The sequence below is a fragment of the Populus nigra genome, chromosome 4 (assembly GCF_951802175.1).
Source record: "Populus nigra chromosome 4, ddPopNigr1.1, whole genome shotgun sequence".
NCBI lineage: Eukaryota > Viridiplantae > Streptophyta > Magnoliopsida > Malpighiales > Salicaceae > Populus > Populus nigra.
Window position 1 is genome coordinate 1,402,596 of NC_084855.1, and position 16,035 is coordinate 1,418,630.

The 16,035-nt window shown below is 34.2% G+C and overlaps 3 protein-coding genes across 14 annotated transcripts; 1 reads left to right on the forward strand and 2 right to left on the reverse strand.

Moving 5' to 3' along the window:
* Positions 1-6: 6 nt before the first annotated feature.
* Positions 7-3,379, reverse strand: LOC133690520 (uncharacterized). 12 transcript variants are annotated; one of them, XR_009841470.1, is made up of 5 exons: positions 2,409-3,378; positions 1,863-2,319; positions 901-990; positions 766-816; positions 7-435 (listed from the first exon to the last, which is right to left on the reverse strand). XR_009841470.1 is itself a non-coding variant. In XM_062110748.1 (3 exons), the coding sequence occupies exons 1-3, from the start codon at positions 2,589-2,591 to the stop codon at positions 775-777; spliced, it is 315 nt and encodes a 104-aa protein (XP_061966732.1). In that variant the 5' UTR covers positions 2,592-3,379; the 3' UTR covers positions 7-774. The 12 variants fall into 12 exon arrangements, 2 of the variants coding, with proteins under 2 accessions (XP_061966732.1, XP_061966733.1); XR_009841468.1 differs by having other exon boundaries at positions 766-990; positions 1,276-2,319; XR_009841469.1 differs by having other exon boundaries at positions 766-990; positions 2,409-3,377.
* A 2,250-nt stretch (positions 3,380-5,629) lies between these two features.
* Positions 5,630-8,481, reverse strand: LOC133690842 (uncharacterized). The gene is made up of 5 exons (XM_062111111.1): positions 8,149-8,481; positions 7,946-8,057; positions 7,144-7,208; positions 6,487-7,056; positions 5,630-6,072 (listed from the first exon to the last, which is right to left on the reverse strand). Exons 1-5 carry the CDS (start codon positions 8,353-8,355, stop codon positions 5,965-5,967), a joined length of 1,062 nt encoding a protein of 353 aa, XP_061967095.1. The 5' UTR covers positions 8,356-8,481; the 3' UTR covers positions 5,630-5,964.
* Positions 8,482-11,052: 2,571 nt separating this feature from the next.
* Positions 11,053-14,861, forward strand: LOC133690937 (uncharacterized). Its single transcript, XM_062111218.1, has 6 exons — positions 11,053-11,757; positions 12,450-12,649; positions 13,366-13,506; positions 13,696-13,776; positions 14,333-14,457; positions 14,528-14,861. The coding sequence occupies exons 1-6, from the start codon at positions 11,535-11,537 to the stop codon at positions 14,574-14,576; spliced, it is 819 nt and encodes a 272-aa protein (XP_061967202.1). The 5' UTR covers positions 11,053-11,534; the 3' UTR covers positions 14,577-14,861.
* The last annotated feature ends 1,174 nt before the right edge of the window (positions 14,862-16,035 follow it).

The window sequence follows — 16,035 nt, forward strand, 5'->3', positions numbered from 1 at the left end:
GCCATGTTCACGTAGCCAAGCCCCGCTCTGGGCAGACCACAGATAATTAAAATATATATATAGAATTCTAATTAGTTAATTATAACTCTATTCCTGTAGTTTAACAAATTCAATTAATTAGTCTTGTGTTTTTCCTAGTGATTAAGAAGTCATCTTCGGAGCTTTCATCTCCGGCCTTGCGTTTCTTAGGCTGTCCAGATGCAACTTTGGAGTCTGTTGCCTTCGTTTTAGTTGAAGACAATACTTTGGAGACTGTTGTCTTCGTTTTTGGTTGAAGATACTGCAGATGATGGTGTCTTTTTTGTAACAGTTGCTGACTGAATTTTCTTAGTGACACTAGCTGCTTCCACCGGCAAAGTGAGCTTATTGTTTTTCTGTTTCTTCTCATAAACTTTCTTGGCCACTTCCATAGAGAGCAAACCAGATTCCATCAACCTGCAATTACAGTCAGATGCAGCAATGTTTAAAAATGCACCCTAATACACGCAAAATATAAGTATCGAGATCATAAAGCAGACAATAGTTCTGAAGGGATGAACATCACCATTGCACTCCCAATAGCCCACATGGATTGGATTGCTAAAATCAGCTAAAATCAATCAGATCAAGTCAAACTACATGACATGATCTGTATACTTGTTTTTGATTGGCCTAAAAACTAACTAGATGGGCGATCTTTAGAAAGATAGTCAAATTTCAAACCAAAAAGGAGAGTCAACATTCACAACAGAGTCTCATCTGATCACTCATAAACCAGTATCATACCTTTTCACTTTATTGAAAGTCTAAACTGTTGAATGTTTTTAGCAGGCCGCGCTGCAATACATTATAGAAGAAAAGGGGTTGTGATTAGCCAGAGAATTAAACTGCTCATCTGCTACACTATACAAATAACCATACCCAAACTTTCAGTGGTGTAGCAGATGATGGAGCAGAGATAAAACGTGGGCGCGATGAACCCAAGAGCAAAGTCAACTTCTTTTCAGAGAACTGAAATTGGTACCGAGTTCTTCAGTTCCAGATACCATGTATGATAAACAAACAAGAATAACATTTGAGACAAGGATACATGCATTCCTCCCATGACCGTTATGAGATGATCATGAACAGCTGTATTTCCCCTTTCTGAACCTACCACTATTTTTGAGAAAAAAGAAGCTGTGATTGCTTTTAGACAAACGCCATATTTTGTGTCAAATTCAAGGGAATTCATTAAAAAAAATGGCTCAAACGTCCAACATGAAAATAGTACATTGTGACCTATATTAAAGATACCTGGATATAAAGATGCCATGTCCTAGAAATAATCTGTGAATTTATGCCAATAAAACTACAATTCAGGGAGCAAACCCTTTTACTATAATCTAATATAAACAACTACAAGAAATAAGACAGTGATGTTGTTTTAATACATTATCAAAGAAATCTTTGTGTTAGCGTTGGCAAAAGCAACAGATTCTACACAATTCATCATATGGTTACATTGCAGGCACCATAAGCTGTCCACAATCTTCTCATATGGTCTACACATCCTCAACTACCAAACATCAAATGAGAGGCTGAATAGGGAATTAGACCCATTAATACTTGTTGGGCACAATCTAAACCAAAAATAAGGTGACTAAATATGTACACACTTGTGCAGTATATTTATGCTTCTAAGCTGACATTTACGACATTTCTATTTTGCATCAAGATCCATTTAGCTGATTTTATGCACCGATGCTCAACATCCTTCTATACCATGGCAAGCCTTTTGCAAACTCTTCGTTTACAACCTTGCACTGTACAATTCCTGTGTAAAATGTGAAACATATGTGCATGGGCAGAAAAATCATGCAAACATTGTGCTATCTGCTTACCAAGAGGCACGCCTTTATGTCTACTGTTGAGAATATAACCTATCCAGTGCCTTCCATATCCACTTCGTATAAAAAACTCTCAAGTAAATTTAGTTAGGGTGGTTTGATCACTCTCTTTATCATCAAAGCTCAAACAATTCCATCATTTGTTAAGCCAGCATGATAAATTCAAATAACTATAGGTTCAGAGTTTGGAAGATCATGGTGCCCTCATTAAAGGTACAAAGAGGGTCAAGGAAGGCATTGTAGGTGATAAGCAGGTCCTTCTTAGCTAACAACAAACTTCTTTCCCAATTTCCGGGGCCGAGATTTTGGTGTGATAACAAAGGGACTGGACCCTAAAGAAGGTTCATCACCAAAAAAAAAAATAAGACAGTATGTCTCAACAGAATTGTGCCATTTCACTATCCGGAATCTGCTCATACAGAGTCTCATAAAATATCCTTAATGGGTCTCTCTGCAATCATAGAAGGCAACAAACATCTTGCTTAAAAATCAGGAAAATCAGAAGGAAAAAACTTAAACAAATCAACCATACTACATTACCTCCTCAGGAGGATCTCTCTTCTGTCCAAGAAAATCATAAACCTTCCTCTCCCTCTCCTTCACATTCTGCGCAGTTGCCACAGACCCCTTTGTCTTCTTACTATCTTCCTCTTTTTTTACTATCTTCTTGTTCAATTCCTTTATCTCAAGCCAATCCGCAAAATAGTACAAAACCACACCCATCAATCAAATAACTCCATTCTTCTATCTAAATTAAAAACAATAAAATAAAATAATCCTAAAAATTTACACTTCAATCACATCTTTTTCACCATTTCAGTACCAGAGAAATTAAAAGATTTGCTTCCACGGACTACTTCTGTCTGTCAGCAAGCCACGGGGACTGAACAAAAATTATAAAACCTACACCTTTATGAAATGCAAGACCAAAAATTTTAACTTTTAGAAAAGGAACACACGTAATAAAGAAAAAAAATCCAAATCACCTTATCAGTCTTGGAAGCAGGGGTCTTTTTGAAGATGGTTTTATGATCATCATCATCATCGCTATTGGCTTCTTATTTCTTCACTTTAGCTACTGGTTTAGAGCTAGAACCAGAAGAACCCTTGCCCTTTCCTTTAATGGGTTCATCAAAATCGTCATCTTGGGGCTCTTCTTTCTTAAATTTTGGTAAATTTAGACCCAGTTTTTGTAGCTAAAGAACCAGCATTTGTTGGGTTCTTTTTCCGGGCTTGGAGTAGGGCACTCAAGCTCTTCTCTTCCTCTTTTCCTTCTCCTCCTTGTTATTTCTTTACTACCTCTTCTTTCTTCACGGGTTTTGCGTCCTCTGACGGCATCTATTCAGAGAAAACCTGGAGAAGATAAGGAGACAGCTTCTATGGAGATTGAAAGTTCTGTAAAATCCTTGTGTTCTGGGAATTCAGGACTTGGGTGAGGGGAAAGAGCTGTTTCAGGGGTAGCCTACGCGATGTCGTATTGATTAGTAGTAGCAGTTGCGGATCTTGATGCGACGGCGTCGTTCCCTTGAATCTTTTGATATTCAAGTTTCACTATAGGAAATACTAGATAATCGGCCCATATTATTTCGATCGTAGATAAGTTTTTTTTAATGTTAAAACAAATGTCCAGCGTTGCTAATGTTTTTTATTGATTTTTTTTTATCATGATTGATAAGTAAAATATAGTTTGATAAAAAAATATTCAGAATAACATTTAAAAAAATAATAATTTTAAGATGATAATATATTAAATTGACTTAAATTACCTTGAATTAACCTGTTAAATTTATAATTCTAGTTATGAAATTATAATAACTCTATGAAAATAAATTATGAATTTAATTTATAATCAACCCAGTGTTTAAATATAAAATTAAAAAAAAATTAATATAAAAAAACTCAAGTTAAATGTTGAAACATAAAATTAAAAAACAAATAATTAAAAAAAACATAAAAAATAACTCAAGTCAACCTAAATTAACCCACCAAATATGTGATCTAAGTTATGAGACCTAAATAATCTTATAAGAAAACAAAAAAATAACCTAATTAACCCAAGTTACCCGTGACTAGGATCATAAAATTAAGATAACCTTTTTAAAAAAAAGTTGAAACAAATCATAAACCTAATATCTAACAAATCAAATATTAAAATAAAAAATAAAAAATACTATTAAAATAAATAGTACTTTTTTGTAAAATAAAAATACCACATCTTTTTTGTTAATTTTAGTATAAATTTTTATTTTATTTTATTTTTTGTTTTAATAGGTAGAGTTTGTTTTTACTTAGAGTACATTTCTCCCCATGTCCGTGTATATTTATATAGAAAAAATTCCACTTTTTAGATGAAAACATATTAATTTTAAATAAAATGTTTAATTTTATTTACTTTATTTAAAAAAAATTAGAATATCCATGTTTTAATCATTCTGTGATAGTATTTGGTTTTTATTTTGTTACATAAGAAACAAAAACAATTGAATAAAAATAACATAATTTTATGTACCTTTTGTTTCAAAATATAAAAACTTATTTTAAATTATCAGAAAATATATTTATATCTATTTAATTAAATATATTTATATTTATTTTATATCTGTATTTTTATCCTCAAACATTAACCACTGCTATCCATTGAAAAATTAGCTCCGTCTTTGCATCACACGTGGACCTCAGTGTATCATTTTTCCGGAGATCCATGGGAGGCATGTCTTTCAAATTTTTACTGCGTTCGTTGAAGTTACCACCTCAAAATGTATTTAATAACTGAAGTAAATATTTTTTTTAAAAGTTTTTATTTAAAAATATATCAAAAAATATATTTTTTAATACAAAATATATATAAAAATAAAATTTTAAAAAATCAATAATTAAAAAAAACACAATTAGATGGTAATGACAAAGAAGTCCTGTTGGAATATATTCCTTCTCTTTCCTTATTTCTCTACCTCTATATTCAAGTAATAAAAGTTAATAAATAACTGTTTTGGTATCAATACCAGCTAAGTGGGCATGAGTCCAAAAGATATATAGTCGGTTGAGGATCGAATCGAAACCCCAGAATTTATGCTAAAGCAGACACTCAAAACCCTCCATCCTCCTATATAATTATAACCCATTTCATAAGAGAAGTAACCTCGAGAAATACAGGGCTAGGGAAGCTACTACCGAGAGAAAAAGATGGCTTGGCTGTTGAAACATACAAGGGGGCCTGCATGGAAGCGAGAGTGGACACAGCGTACCCTAGACTCCTTGTCTCTACCTCCTTTCCCCTTAGTTGCTATTTTCTTTATAATTATTCTCCTCCTGTCTGTATCATCATTTATGAGCTACAAGAACCAGATGCGGCACGCACTAATCAACTTCAAGTTGCTACTCTTGTTCTTGCCTGTGCTCTTGATATTTCTGGCTATGTTTGCGTCTAAGGTTGAGACCTTCGTGTTTCCCAACACAAAAGCACAGTATGGCTCGGCGGATAATAGGAGTTGGAACTTGCCTTGGGGATTGGCAGTGTTGGTGGTGGTGCTTCTGGTGATGGTAAATTACAGGTCTTCTTTTCAGTCCATGTGGTCTCCAATTGTATGGAGGTCCGTTTAGTCGTCAGCTATGTGCATCATCTTTGAATATGTTGAAATCTACTATGATTTTACCACTGTACTTGTAAAATTCTAGCGAAAACTTAGTTTGTTTTGTCATTTTATAGATATCTGGCAAAACAGATTTTTCAGTTTTAGATATTATATATTCACTTCAGCAGATAACAAAATGGTAGAATCCTGTTTCAGAGTTTCAGTACAGGATAATGGCAAAAGAGTCATTGCGGAGCCACACTAGGTATTTGTTGTAATTGAAAGACATTACAAATACCAACTAAATCCAGCACTGCAACCTATGCTAACTTACACTGCACAATAAGGTCGAAGAAAAGAATGGCTTCCCAAAGGTCTGGCAACAACTTAACTTACATCAGATCGACTGGAATACAGAAAAGAAAATTATACAGAGCCAAACATCAGAGCTGAATGAAAAACTGCATGGAGAAGCTGCAACTTTGTTAAGCTGAAAGGTTAAAGAATGGCGTGAAAGGTGTCATTTAGACAGGAGTAGATGGGACCTTCACTTTAGGAATTTTGAAGGAAGAAGAGAATAATCTTGGACCTTCAAAAACATCCGTCCTTTTCTTCTTCAAGCTTCTGCTACTCTGAAATCAAAAACGGTTTGAAGTACAATTAGCTTACAGGATCAAGACAAAATGTCTAGTATTTTGAGATTCGAATGGTTATGCTGTGGACAAATCACAAAGAATGATGTAGATTAACATGCAACTTTTCACTATCTATTCATGACAACATGAATGAACAAGAAGCAAATTTGATATTCGGGCATTTTTTAAGCGATGACTGATGCGGTAATCAGATTGTTTTTTCCGCTCTAAAGATGCATATACAATGGTCTTCCAACAGATAGGGTTTTCTAAAAGCTGGTATCTATTCTTGTTGTTTCATACGTAAGAGAAAAAAGATTATACTAGACCTCCCATGATGTACGTACCAAGTCAGTTATCATCTCATACCAAAATCTAACTACAGATAATGCATTATTAATTCTTTAATACCTTTTCAGCATCCCTGGAAGGAACAGCGGATTGCAATACTTTCCTGTCAACAAGGTTACAATCTCTGCCACAGCTTTTGACTCCCAAAGTGAAAGTTCTAACTGGTGCGCTACAAGGTTTCATTACAGGTGTAATTTGGGCAGTTCTTAACTTTCTTAACAATTCCAACTCCCGGGAGAGTTTAGAAGTTTCTTCCTTCCATTTCTTTGTGTCAGCTTCCATCTTGGCCACCTTAGTATTCAATCTTTGAATAATTTCATCCTTCTCATCATTTGAGGATTGGCGCAACTCTGCAGTGGCAAGAACTCCTGCTATCTTCTCATTCGCCTTCTCAACTTCAGCTTCTTTAATCCTTAATTTATTGGTGAGATTGCTTTCAAGAATATCATATTGATTCCACACAAAGTTTTTCCCTTTCTGGAGAGCAGATACTTCAGAATTCTTTTCAAAAACAAGCTTCTCGTTTTCAAGCTTTAGCCTTTCTACTTCGGCTTCCAACTTTTTAGCTTCGCCAGACTTTAAATCACTATGCCCAGGACCCTTTCCATTGGCAGTTTCTTCAGAAGTTTCCTGATATATATCAAGCAGAGAATTAAAAATCTTACGATGGTATTTAAGGAAAAGTCCCTAAGAACCAAAATATGAAATGGAACATACTTTTAGGCTCTGAGAGAGGTAGCCAAACAATGCTCGGAAATCTGCCAATTCATCTTCTGTTTGCTCTGCAATCACAATCACCAATCAAATTAAACAGACTTAAAACATGTAGAGTCATTACAAAGCCCACCACGAACAAGTGCATTCCCAGCAACATAATCTATGTGAAACTCACCATATATCAACACCTAAGTAAAGAATAATAAATCTGAATCAATATAGTCACACAGGAAAGTTGGAAAGGATGAAATTTGTGAAGTGATTTTATATGCAATTCTCATAAAACTTTTAAAAAAACACTTGTAGTCAAAGGAGTATCACTCCTATACCAACAAGATATCTTAAGAACAACAGTGTCTTACTATATTCTATTACCCCTTCTGTTCATGTCATCATTAAAATCATTAAAAGCATCCCCTTCTTATTACAACATGGAAAAAAGATTGAATGATTTAGCCCCAGCTTACTTCATCTCATATTCAAAAATCTTGCAACAGATTCTAAAATTCTCAATTTTTTTTCCATTTATGCTCTATAATTCAAACAAAAAATGCATAAAAACACTTGAAAAAAAATCACCTAATTTCACAATGCATTCCATATACTTAATTGAAGATTATATATATATATATATATATATATATATATATTCTTCAATCTTTAATCGTTCAGCCTCTATTAATATTATATTGAAATCAGCAATTGCAGCAGATACTTAAATCCTCAAGATTCCCATTATTTTCACATTAATGATGTACAAACCAAGATAAGAATGCATAAAACCCTTTAAAAAGTCACTGACCTAATTTCAATTTGTGAAGAGAAACCTCTCTCTGCTTCAATCCCAACATCAAATCACCTTTAGCAGCCTCAAGCAAACACGCCATGTCTTTCTCCACCAAACCCCCCTTAATCTACGCAGGACATCAGAAAAGCCTCAAACTTTCAAAACCCTAATTTTAAAATCCAAAAAGAACCAAACTTTACACAAAAAATTAAACTTGCCTGCAAAATATGATCATTATAGAGACGAATATCAGAAACCCATCTCTCATGTTGCGTTTTTATGCGATCTTCAAGGATTTTCCTCTCTTTTAAAAGAGTTTCGAGCTGTTCTTGTTGGTTCCTTACTAATTTTACCAGCCCGCCAAGCACTTTATCCCATTTTTCACGATCTGAAGTTACCACTTGAGTGCGCTTTGAAGTACCCATTTTTGAATCGAATTGTTATATAAGAAGAAAGAAGGAGAAGAAGAGGAAGATTTGTTTTTTTGAATTGAAAGAGAATGATTGAGATTTTAGGGCTTTCACTGTTTCAGAGCGGATTCGACCGTTGTAAATTCAAAAGAGGGTTTCCTAAAGCAGTATCTGTGCGTAGTTAAAAGGATAAGGCAATTGGGCTTTTCCAGGTATGGTGATTTTGGGCCTTAACTGTCTCTGCTTTTTTAATTAAAAACCATTGATGTAATTGGGTTTTCATTCCCTTTTTGACTAATGTGATGGATCAAATTGGGCTATCCCCATTGGCCAGCACCATTTTTTACCGAATTTAACGCAATTGTTTTTAGATTTTCTTCAGTCCATGAATGTATTTGCAACAGTTATTTTATTGCATTAATGAAGAAACACTCTTATCATTTTAGATCTACTCTAAAAGATTGTAATTTTTTCTAGATTTTTTATGCAATCACATGTCACGAATCTCAGTGTATTTGTATTATTATAATTAAAAAAACACATGGCCCCACATCACACCATAAATCCATGAATTATATTATTTTAAAAAAAACAATCTTGATGGATACTTCAGTAGGCCAAAGCTAAATTAAATTCAATGGAGATTTTATAAGGAATTGATGGGAATAATGTAGTTCACAATGTTCACTTGGAGAAAAATCCCTGACAAATTTTTCACTTGTCCATTTTGGAATGAATAACACTATTCCCAAAGAAAATGAACCTTGTCAATGAGCTTTAAAATTTAGTTGAAATGTGCCCAAAATAATTCAAACACTTATATTAAATTAAAAAAAAAATAGCTGATATACAATTTGACATGGTGTCATGCGAGTAGATAAATTGTGTGGTAGTTTTTACTTCTTACTTAAAATAAAATAAAATTGATATCATTTTCAATTGAAGTCTCAATGACAACGGAGATTATGCAAAGTATTATCCTTTCTCAAGGGAAGGATAAACTTTCGAAGGACAAGTTAATGCATGAAACTTCCCACGCCATCACCGGATCTTACAGGATTTTCAGCGATTTTTTTGAAATGTATAATTCAATTAGTTGGATTTTAAATTTATTTTTTAAAATTTATTAATTCAAGTCTTATAAATTTTAAGGTCATTTTCATTCACGGGTTTTCTCTAAACCAACTCCTTAGCTCGCTAGCGTGTAAATGTGTATATAAGTGCTTACCTAATTCTTTTCCTTAAAAAATGCTTTTCTTGAGCGATCCATTCTATGAAACGGGACAATTAGTAAAGAGAATCTCCATATTTTTAAGCCAATCCCATTGATTTAATTAAATTACGATCAAACTAGGATCAAGCCTGAAAAAGACCTGGGTAGGGTCAGTTCGTTTAGCGTTTCGAAGCTGTCTTCGACTCGTAGAAGAAGTAAGCCCCACTATTTTGTCTAACAAGAAATGGAGTAAGGGACTGAAATGTTATATAATTATTAATTTTAAAACCTGTAAAATTAGTTGAAATATATACAAATTAACTCGGATAAAAAACAAAAAGAAGGAGGAAAAAGATTTCCACGCAAGCCAGCATTTTTTGCCTCCTATATTTAACATGCCAGACATGAAAAAAGCATGTACTTTTCACTAGTAAATGCTTACGAAGGTAGTGTAGGTTTCTTCGAGCAGATCCTCGTCACTTCCTAGGCCTACTTCTTCCCTTTGTATCATCTTCTTAATGCTACTCTATTTAGGATCCCTTTTCATCTGTTATTTTACCAAGGTTTGCATTCTTTATGTTCCCTCTCAACTGGTATGCATGTGTTTTTGCTTTCATTTTGCTTTATTTGCTTGTTTTCCTTTAAATTGTCCATACTTTATTTATCAGACATACATAAATAATAATAATAATAATAAAATATTTTTTAAATATTGCATTTATAGTTTTGACTAAGATCTCATTTATCTCAAACCATTATTTCACTCAAACCAATAAGGGTTATTTTTTGGATAGTGAATAGGTTATGGATAATAGATATATTTTGAATATTATCAGACTGAATCGAAAACTTGCTTTAACCTAACCCAAAATTATATATTTATATTGTATAGATATATTTATAAGATATTTAGATTTTTTTAAAATAATATGATAAATACATATCTCAATATTAATACAAAACACACGCATACATGTATACATGTATAATACTTATAATTTTTATCGTGTTATATATATATATTGTTTTATTAAATAGCAAATAATAATTAGATAATAAATACTTGAAACTCAATAAATAATTATATAAATTCTTTATTTAATGAATATTAGATATAATTAAATATTAAAAAAATTCAATATAAGAATTTTACTGAATACTTCCAAAAAAGATAGGCCTCCTAACTCACCTTAATTGTGATACCTTACCAAATAAAGAAAATCTCACCCACACACATTCTTCATTAGTCTATGGTCAATTAGATTAATTTTTAATTCTACCTGTTCATTTTAAATAAAGATATTACCCCACACGTACCATCCACATGCTTAATTAGTTTAATGGTTGTTATGCTAATCCGTAATCCATCCTTTTTTTATAATAAAAATATTATGAAATTGTCAGATTAATTTTTTCAGAAAATCATCTGATGCATTCATATGATTTATTTTATAAATCAATCCGAGACGGCAGACCGGTTTATTACCCACCTGGAAAATGCCATTTTTTCGGTGCACACGAAAAACCAGCTCCGTTGACAAACCACGTACAAAAAAGAGGCCATCCACCGTGACCACATACATTCCAAGTGGGCTTGCCACCATAATCATCCATTATAATGGTTGTTGAGCAGCCTATCCCATTACTGCAGCAAAAATACAAAGTAGCAGCCCAATGTCCATCTTCTTCTTCTTACCAAACTCTCCTCATCTCCACGTGTTCTAACATAACTCGCATTGATCAGCACTCCTTGCTCCTGTTCCTGTCCCTTCCCACAGCTGATCTTGATCACAACCTTCTCCCGTGTACCTCCTCCATAGACATCTACGATCCACGGATCTAGCATTTATTACTACATCAACAACAAAACTACTTAATTATACGTGATCACTTCACTCTCCCGTAACTGATAGGCCGCATCGAAATTAGGAGCGCAGAGAGAGAGAGAGAGAGAGGAGAGAGTGTTAGCAAGAGGAATAAAATGAAGGCAACGAAGAGGCCAGTCCAGGCAGTGGCGACATGGGTAAGGAGGCAACCACCGAAGATCAAGGTGTTCTTAGCGGTGGTTTCAGGGTTGGCAGCGTTGGTTTTTCTCAGAATGGTTGTTCATGATCATGACAACCTCTTTGTTGCTGCTGAGGCTGTTCATTCTGTTGGAATCTCTGTTCTTATTTACAAGCTCATGAAGGAGAAGACTTGTGCTGGTAATGGATATGATGCATCTCTCTCTTTCTTTTATGATTATCTCAAATTTATTTATTTTATTCCGCTGATTTAATTTTCTAAGCAATTGCTTGTGAAATGCAATTGGGTTTTTGTTTGTGATGTTAAAGGGTGTGAGTTTAGTCATTTTAGTTCTATTTGTGGTTGTAAAGTGTAAAAGGTTTGGGTTTTTGAGATTACTTTTATTGAAGAGGACTGTCGAGTCTTTTGCAGGTTATTTCAAGCTGAAAAGCTCAGACCATAAAAAATGATCCAAAGATTTTTGGATGATGTTAGGGTTTTGGTGCAATCGTCATGGGGTTTATGTCAATCTTACATCATGGTTTTACCAGGGTTTCTTTTTTGTTTTCTGTATATGGTGTCTAATCTTTTCATACGGGGAAATCTGTTGTTGTCCAGAATTTGTGTTGAGGGGTTAGGGTCTAATGTGCTAATTGAGGATAAGCAGTTTTTATTGAATAAAGCAAGATCAGATTTCTTTGTATAATGTATAGATAATTGCTCGGTAGATGCTACTATCTGTCTCGTGAGTGCAATAGTTTTCAATATCGATCATGTAACCCATTGTGATTAAGCGCATGTTCTACATTCTGTCTCTGTGTTTCGCACCAACTCAACTCTGGTATTTTGTTTTGTCTCTATTTTGGACTTTTCTAATTTTAAAACTTTGTAGGACTTTCACTGAAATCACAGGACCTCACAGCTATATTTTTAGCTGCTAGGCTCTATTGCAGTTTTGTCATGGAGTATGACATACACACTCTACTTGATTCTGCTACCTTGCTGACAACCCTTTGGGTAATCTATATGATCCGCTTCAACTTGAGGTCCAGTTACATGGAAGACAAAGATAACTTTGCAATTTACTATTTGGTGAGTCTTGTGCATTTGTTGCACTGAAATAATCCACAGATAGAATTTTTTTTTTTTTTTATGGAATTTCTGTGTTAGGAACTTAGGATTCGGGAGTGAGTATGTTTTAGTATGGAAGTTAAACTGCAAGTGTTTTCTTAGATATTCAATCAGATAGCTAATCCTTTTAGTTAAGTATTCCTGATTTTACTCTCCCCTCAACAAGACTATCAGTTACTTTGGCTTAAGTAATAAATGATTTTAACCAAAAACCATTCTAATAGGAGACCTGATAGTTTGCCTATTTTTAGCATTTAAGTTAAACCGCAATTTTTTCCCAGGTCTTTAAACAGCTAGCTTGTCCTGTACATCTAAACATCCCTGATTATACCATGCCACCCTGCAAGATTTTATCAGTTACTCGTGTATGCAGTGCTTAAGCGAGTTTAAAGAAAACCATCGTGATGTGCGCCTATTGAATTGGTGGGCCGGCACGCTATGTGCATTCTTGGTTTCATGTTGGTGTTGCCATCAATTTGCAAGATTTGTACTTAGCTTATGATGTTTTAAACCCACAAAGAAAGGAATAAACAAATTTCTTATGATGTAGTAGCTCTTTTCTTTCTTTTAATCAGGCTTATAATATAGTTTGATCATGATTTTTTTAGTCTCAATTTGCTCTTTATTGTTTTTTTTTCCCCTAGAAGTAACACGTGTCTTTTCTTCTTCTCAAACAGGTGATACCATGTGCTTTACTAGCTTTGATTATTCATCCAACAACACATCATAACATATTCAACAGGATTTCCTGGGCCTTTTGTGTTTACCTTGAATCCATTTCAGTGTTGCCTCAGCTGCGAGTGATGCAGAACACAAAGGTATGACTGAGAATAAAATGTGCACTCTTATTAACTTTCTCTGACGGATCATACTTTTTGCAAATATGGGATTGATGGTTGTGCAGATTTTCGTCTTAGTCAATGCCCAGATGATATTGGTATTTTTTTTAATGTGTAGATGACCTTCACATGACTATTCTTGCTCATCTTTCTTTTGTCTGATTTCAGATTGTTGAACCATTCACAGCACATTACGTATTTGCACTTGGAGTTGCCAGGTTTTTGAGCTGTGCACACTGGGTCCTCCAGGTTTGATGATGTGTCTTAAAACTCCTTTTAGATTTTGGGATATGACTTCTGTTATTGCAAAATTGCTGTTAGGCATTCATTGTCACAGCGCACTTGTCCAACACTAGGCTGAAGATTTGCATGCACAGAGCACAGTGATGTTTGTTCACGAAATTGATCAGAACAATTATATAATTGCTTCAAGTAGAACTTATTTTCCTCTCGTATCTAAGTTCTATTATGCTTGGAAGAGCGCTGATTATGTTACAACTATTTTTTTTGTATGAAACCATCCTCTTGCAGTCTTTACGTTCAAATACACATCATTTTCTGCTTGACCACCCCTGCCCCTGTGGACACACATGAAGCCTTCACACATATGCATCGCATTTGTGCACCCATATGTATAAATGGCTATCTTAGTGTCCATTTTTGGTTCACTGTAAAACTCTACGTTACTCTGCTGGGGCTAGTACTTGTGCTCGACCACAAATCAGAAGGCATAAAGTGACAATGCTAGCATGAATCATTTAAATAGCCACTCTTATCTGAGGATACATTTTATCTCTATATGCAGGTATTGGACACTCGAGGACGCCTATTGACAGCACTGGGCTATGGACTGTGGCCTTCGATGGTCCTGCTTTCAGAAATTGTGCAGACTTTCATTCTTGCTGATTTTTGCTATTACTATGTCAAGAGGTAGGGTTTCAGAAAACAATAGACATAACGTTTCAGATGCTCTCTCTAACATATGTTTGGTTATTTGCAGTGTTCTTGGTGGACAACTTGTTCTACGGCTCCCCTCAGGAGTGGTGTAAGCTAGTGTGCCCCGCAAAATCTGGCAAGCGCCTCCACTGATAACTACCACGATACAAAGCAGCTTTGGTTGCGTTTGGGCCATCCAGATAGTGTGCTCACGCATGTTCTCTTTTGCAGGCATTAGAGTTATTGTAGTAAGTGGGACTGTAAAGTTGGGTCACGTTGCATGTTGGTAACTTAATAATTAAATAGAAAAAATATTATCGAAAATGTTAGAATTCATGACTTGAATCACGAGTTTAACAAAATTAATCCTAGTTGATCTAGGTTAATCTTATATGCCAGCTGGATTTGAGATTAGAATCTTTTTTCATAGTTTATTTAAGCTTCTGATGCAAAAAATGCATCGTAAAGTACCTCTTGTTAATAGTGCTATAGTGAAATTCTCGGCTTCCAGCTACAACAAAAGGAGATTAGATATATGAGTGGCAAAAGCAAGTGCATGAAGAAACTGTGTGTTGCTGAGAAGATGTACCAAAATAGTCAAGATTTCTAATTCAATTTAATTTTATATATATTCTAAATAGTACAATTAAATTCGATTATATAATTTAGTATTTATTCTAAATATAAAAATTATAATAAATTATGAATTGAATTATAATAAATTTTATAATTATAAAATTAAATTCAATTATTCATATGATTAGCCTGCATACAGTTAATGTTAAATAGACTACCGGTAAAATAACTGCGTGGATAATCAGTGGGTTTGGTGTGGTCCATGCACTAGCGTCCAAAAGGCTCTACTGGGCCTTAGGCTAATCTAGATATGGCTCCATGTTCATTAACCCACCAATGCTTTTACGTGGCACCCTAATATCTTTATCTCTTGTAGCTATGACCGCTCGCTCTCCTTTCATCATCGATTTTCTACAGCTTTTGCTCACGCCGTGGTCCAGCTGTATGTGTATTACAGATTATCAAGAAAAAAAAATAATTTATTTGTAGGGTTTGGTACCGTAAAATAGGGCATGGCCGCAAAGGGATCCAAATGACGTCGTAGCATGATGCATTCGGCGGCACTGCAAATCTGCATCATGTCTATGCACCTAAATACTTTCTGACAGACCAATAGCTAGTTTCATAAAAAATATGTGTGGTGAGAATCCAGCTACGTGTCTGATTCTGTAATGGCTTGGCAAGGTGTCCAGAATGGCTATTCGGAATCTACGAAGCGTTCCAGATTGGTGCTCGTATTAATCGCTCTATATCTTTTTTTTGTACTGTGTTTGTATTTTATCTTTTAATTAAAATAATATATTTATATTTTTTCTAATTTTTAACAGGAACATATTAAAATTACATAAAATAATGCTTAAAAAATTAATATTTTTTTGAATTAAAAATAATTTAAAAAGTAAAAGTAAACACAATACATACTATGATGACTTCACTTAGTTAAAAACTCAATTGGAAGCGTAATGATTTTAGTTTTTTAATGCTCTTTAAAAACAT

Bases quoted from the DNA above. Each gene is read 5' to 3' on its own strand.
- LOC133690520 (XM_062110748.1), bottom strand. From the start codon at position 2,591: ATGGGTGTGGTTTTGTACTATTTTGCGGATTGGCTTGAGATAAAGGAA. The intron at 991-2,408 runs GTAATGTAGTAT...TACCAATTTCAG, and splicing joins AGAGAGATCCTCCTGAGGAG to TTCTCTGAAAAGAAGTTGAC. The intron at 817-900 runs GTATGGTTATTT...AATGTATTGCAG, and splicing joins CTACACCACTGAAAGTTTGG to CGCGGCCTGCTAAAAACATT.
- LOC133690842 (XM_062111111.1), bottom strand. From the start codon at position 8,355: ATGGGTACTTCAAAGCGCACTCAAGTGGTAACTTCAGATCGTGAAAAA. The intron at 7,209-7,945 runs GTCAGTGACTTT...TTGTGATTGCAG, and splicing joins TCTTCACAAATTGAAATTAG to AGCAAACAGAAGATGAATTG. The intron at 7,057-7,143 runs GTATGTTCCATT...GATATATATCAG, and splicing joins ACCTCTCTCAGAGCCTAAAA to GAAACTTCTGAAGAAACTGC.
- LOC133690937 (XM_062111218.1), top strand. From the start codon at position 11,535: ATGAAGGCAACGAAGAGGCCAGTCCAGGCAGTGGCGACATGGGTAAGG. The intron at 11,758-12,449 runs GTAATGGATATG...AAAACTTTGTAG, and splicing joins GAAGGAGAAGACTTGTGCTG to GACTTTCACTGAAATCACAG. The intron at 14,458-14,527 runs GTAGGGTTTCAG...GGTTATTTGCAG, and splicing joins TGCTATTACTATGTCAAGAG to TGTTCTTGGTGGACAACTTG.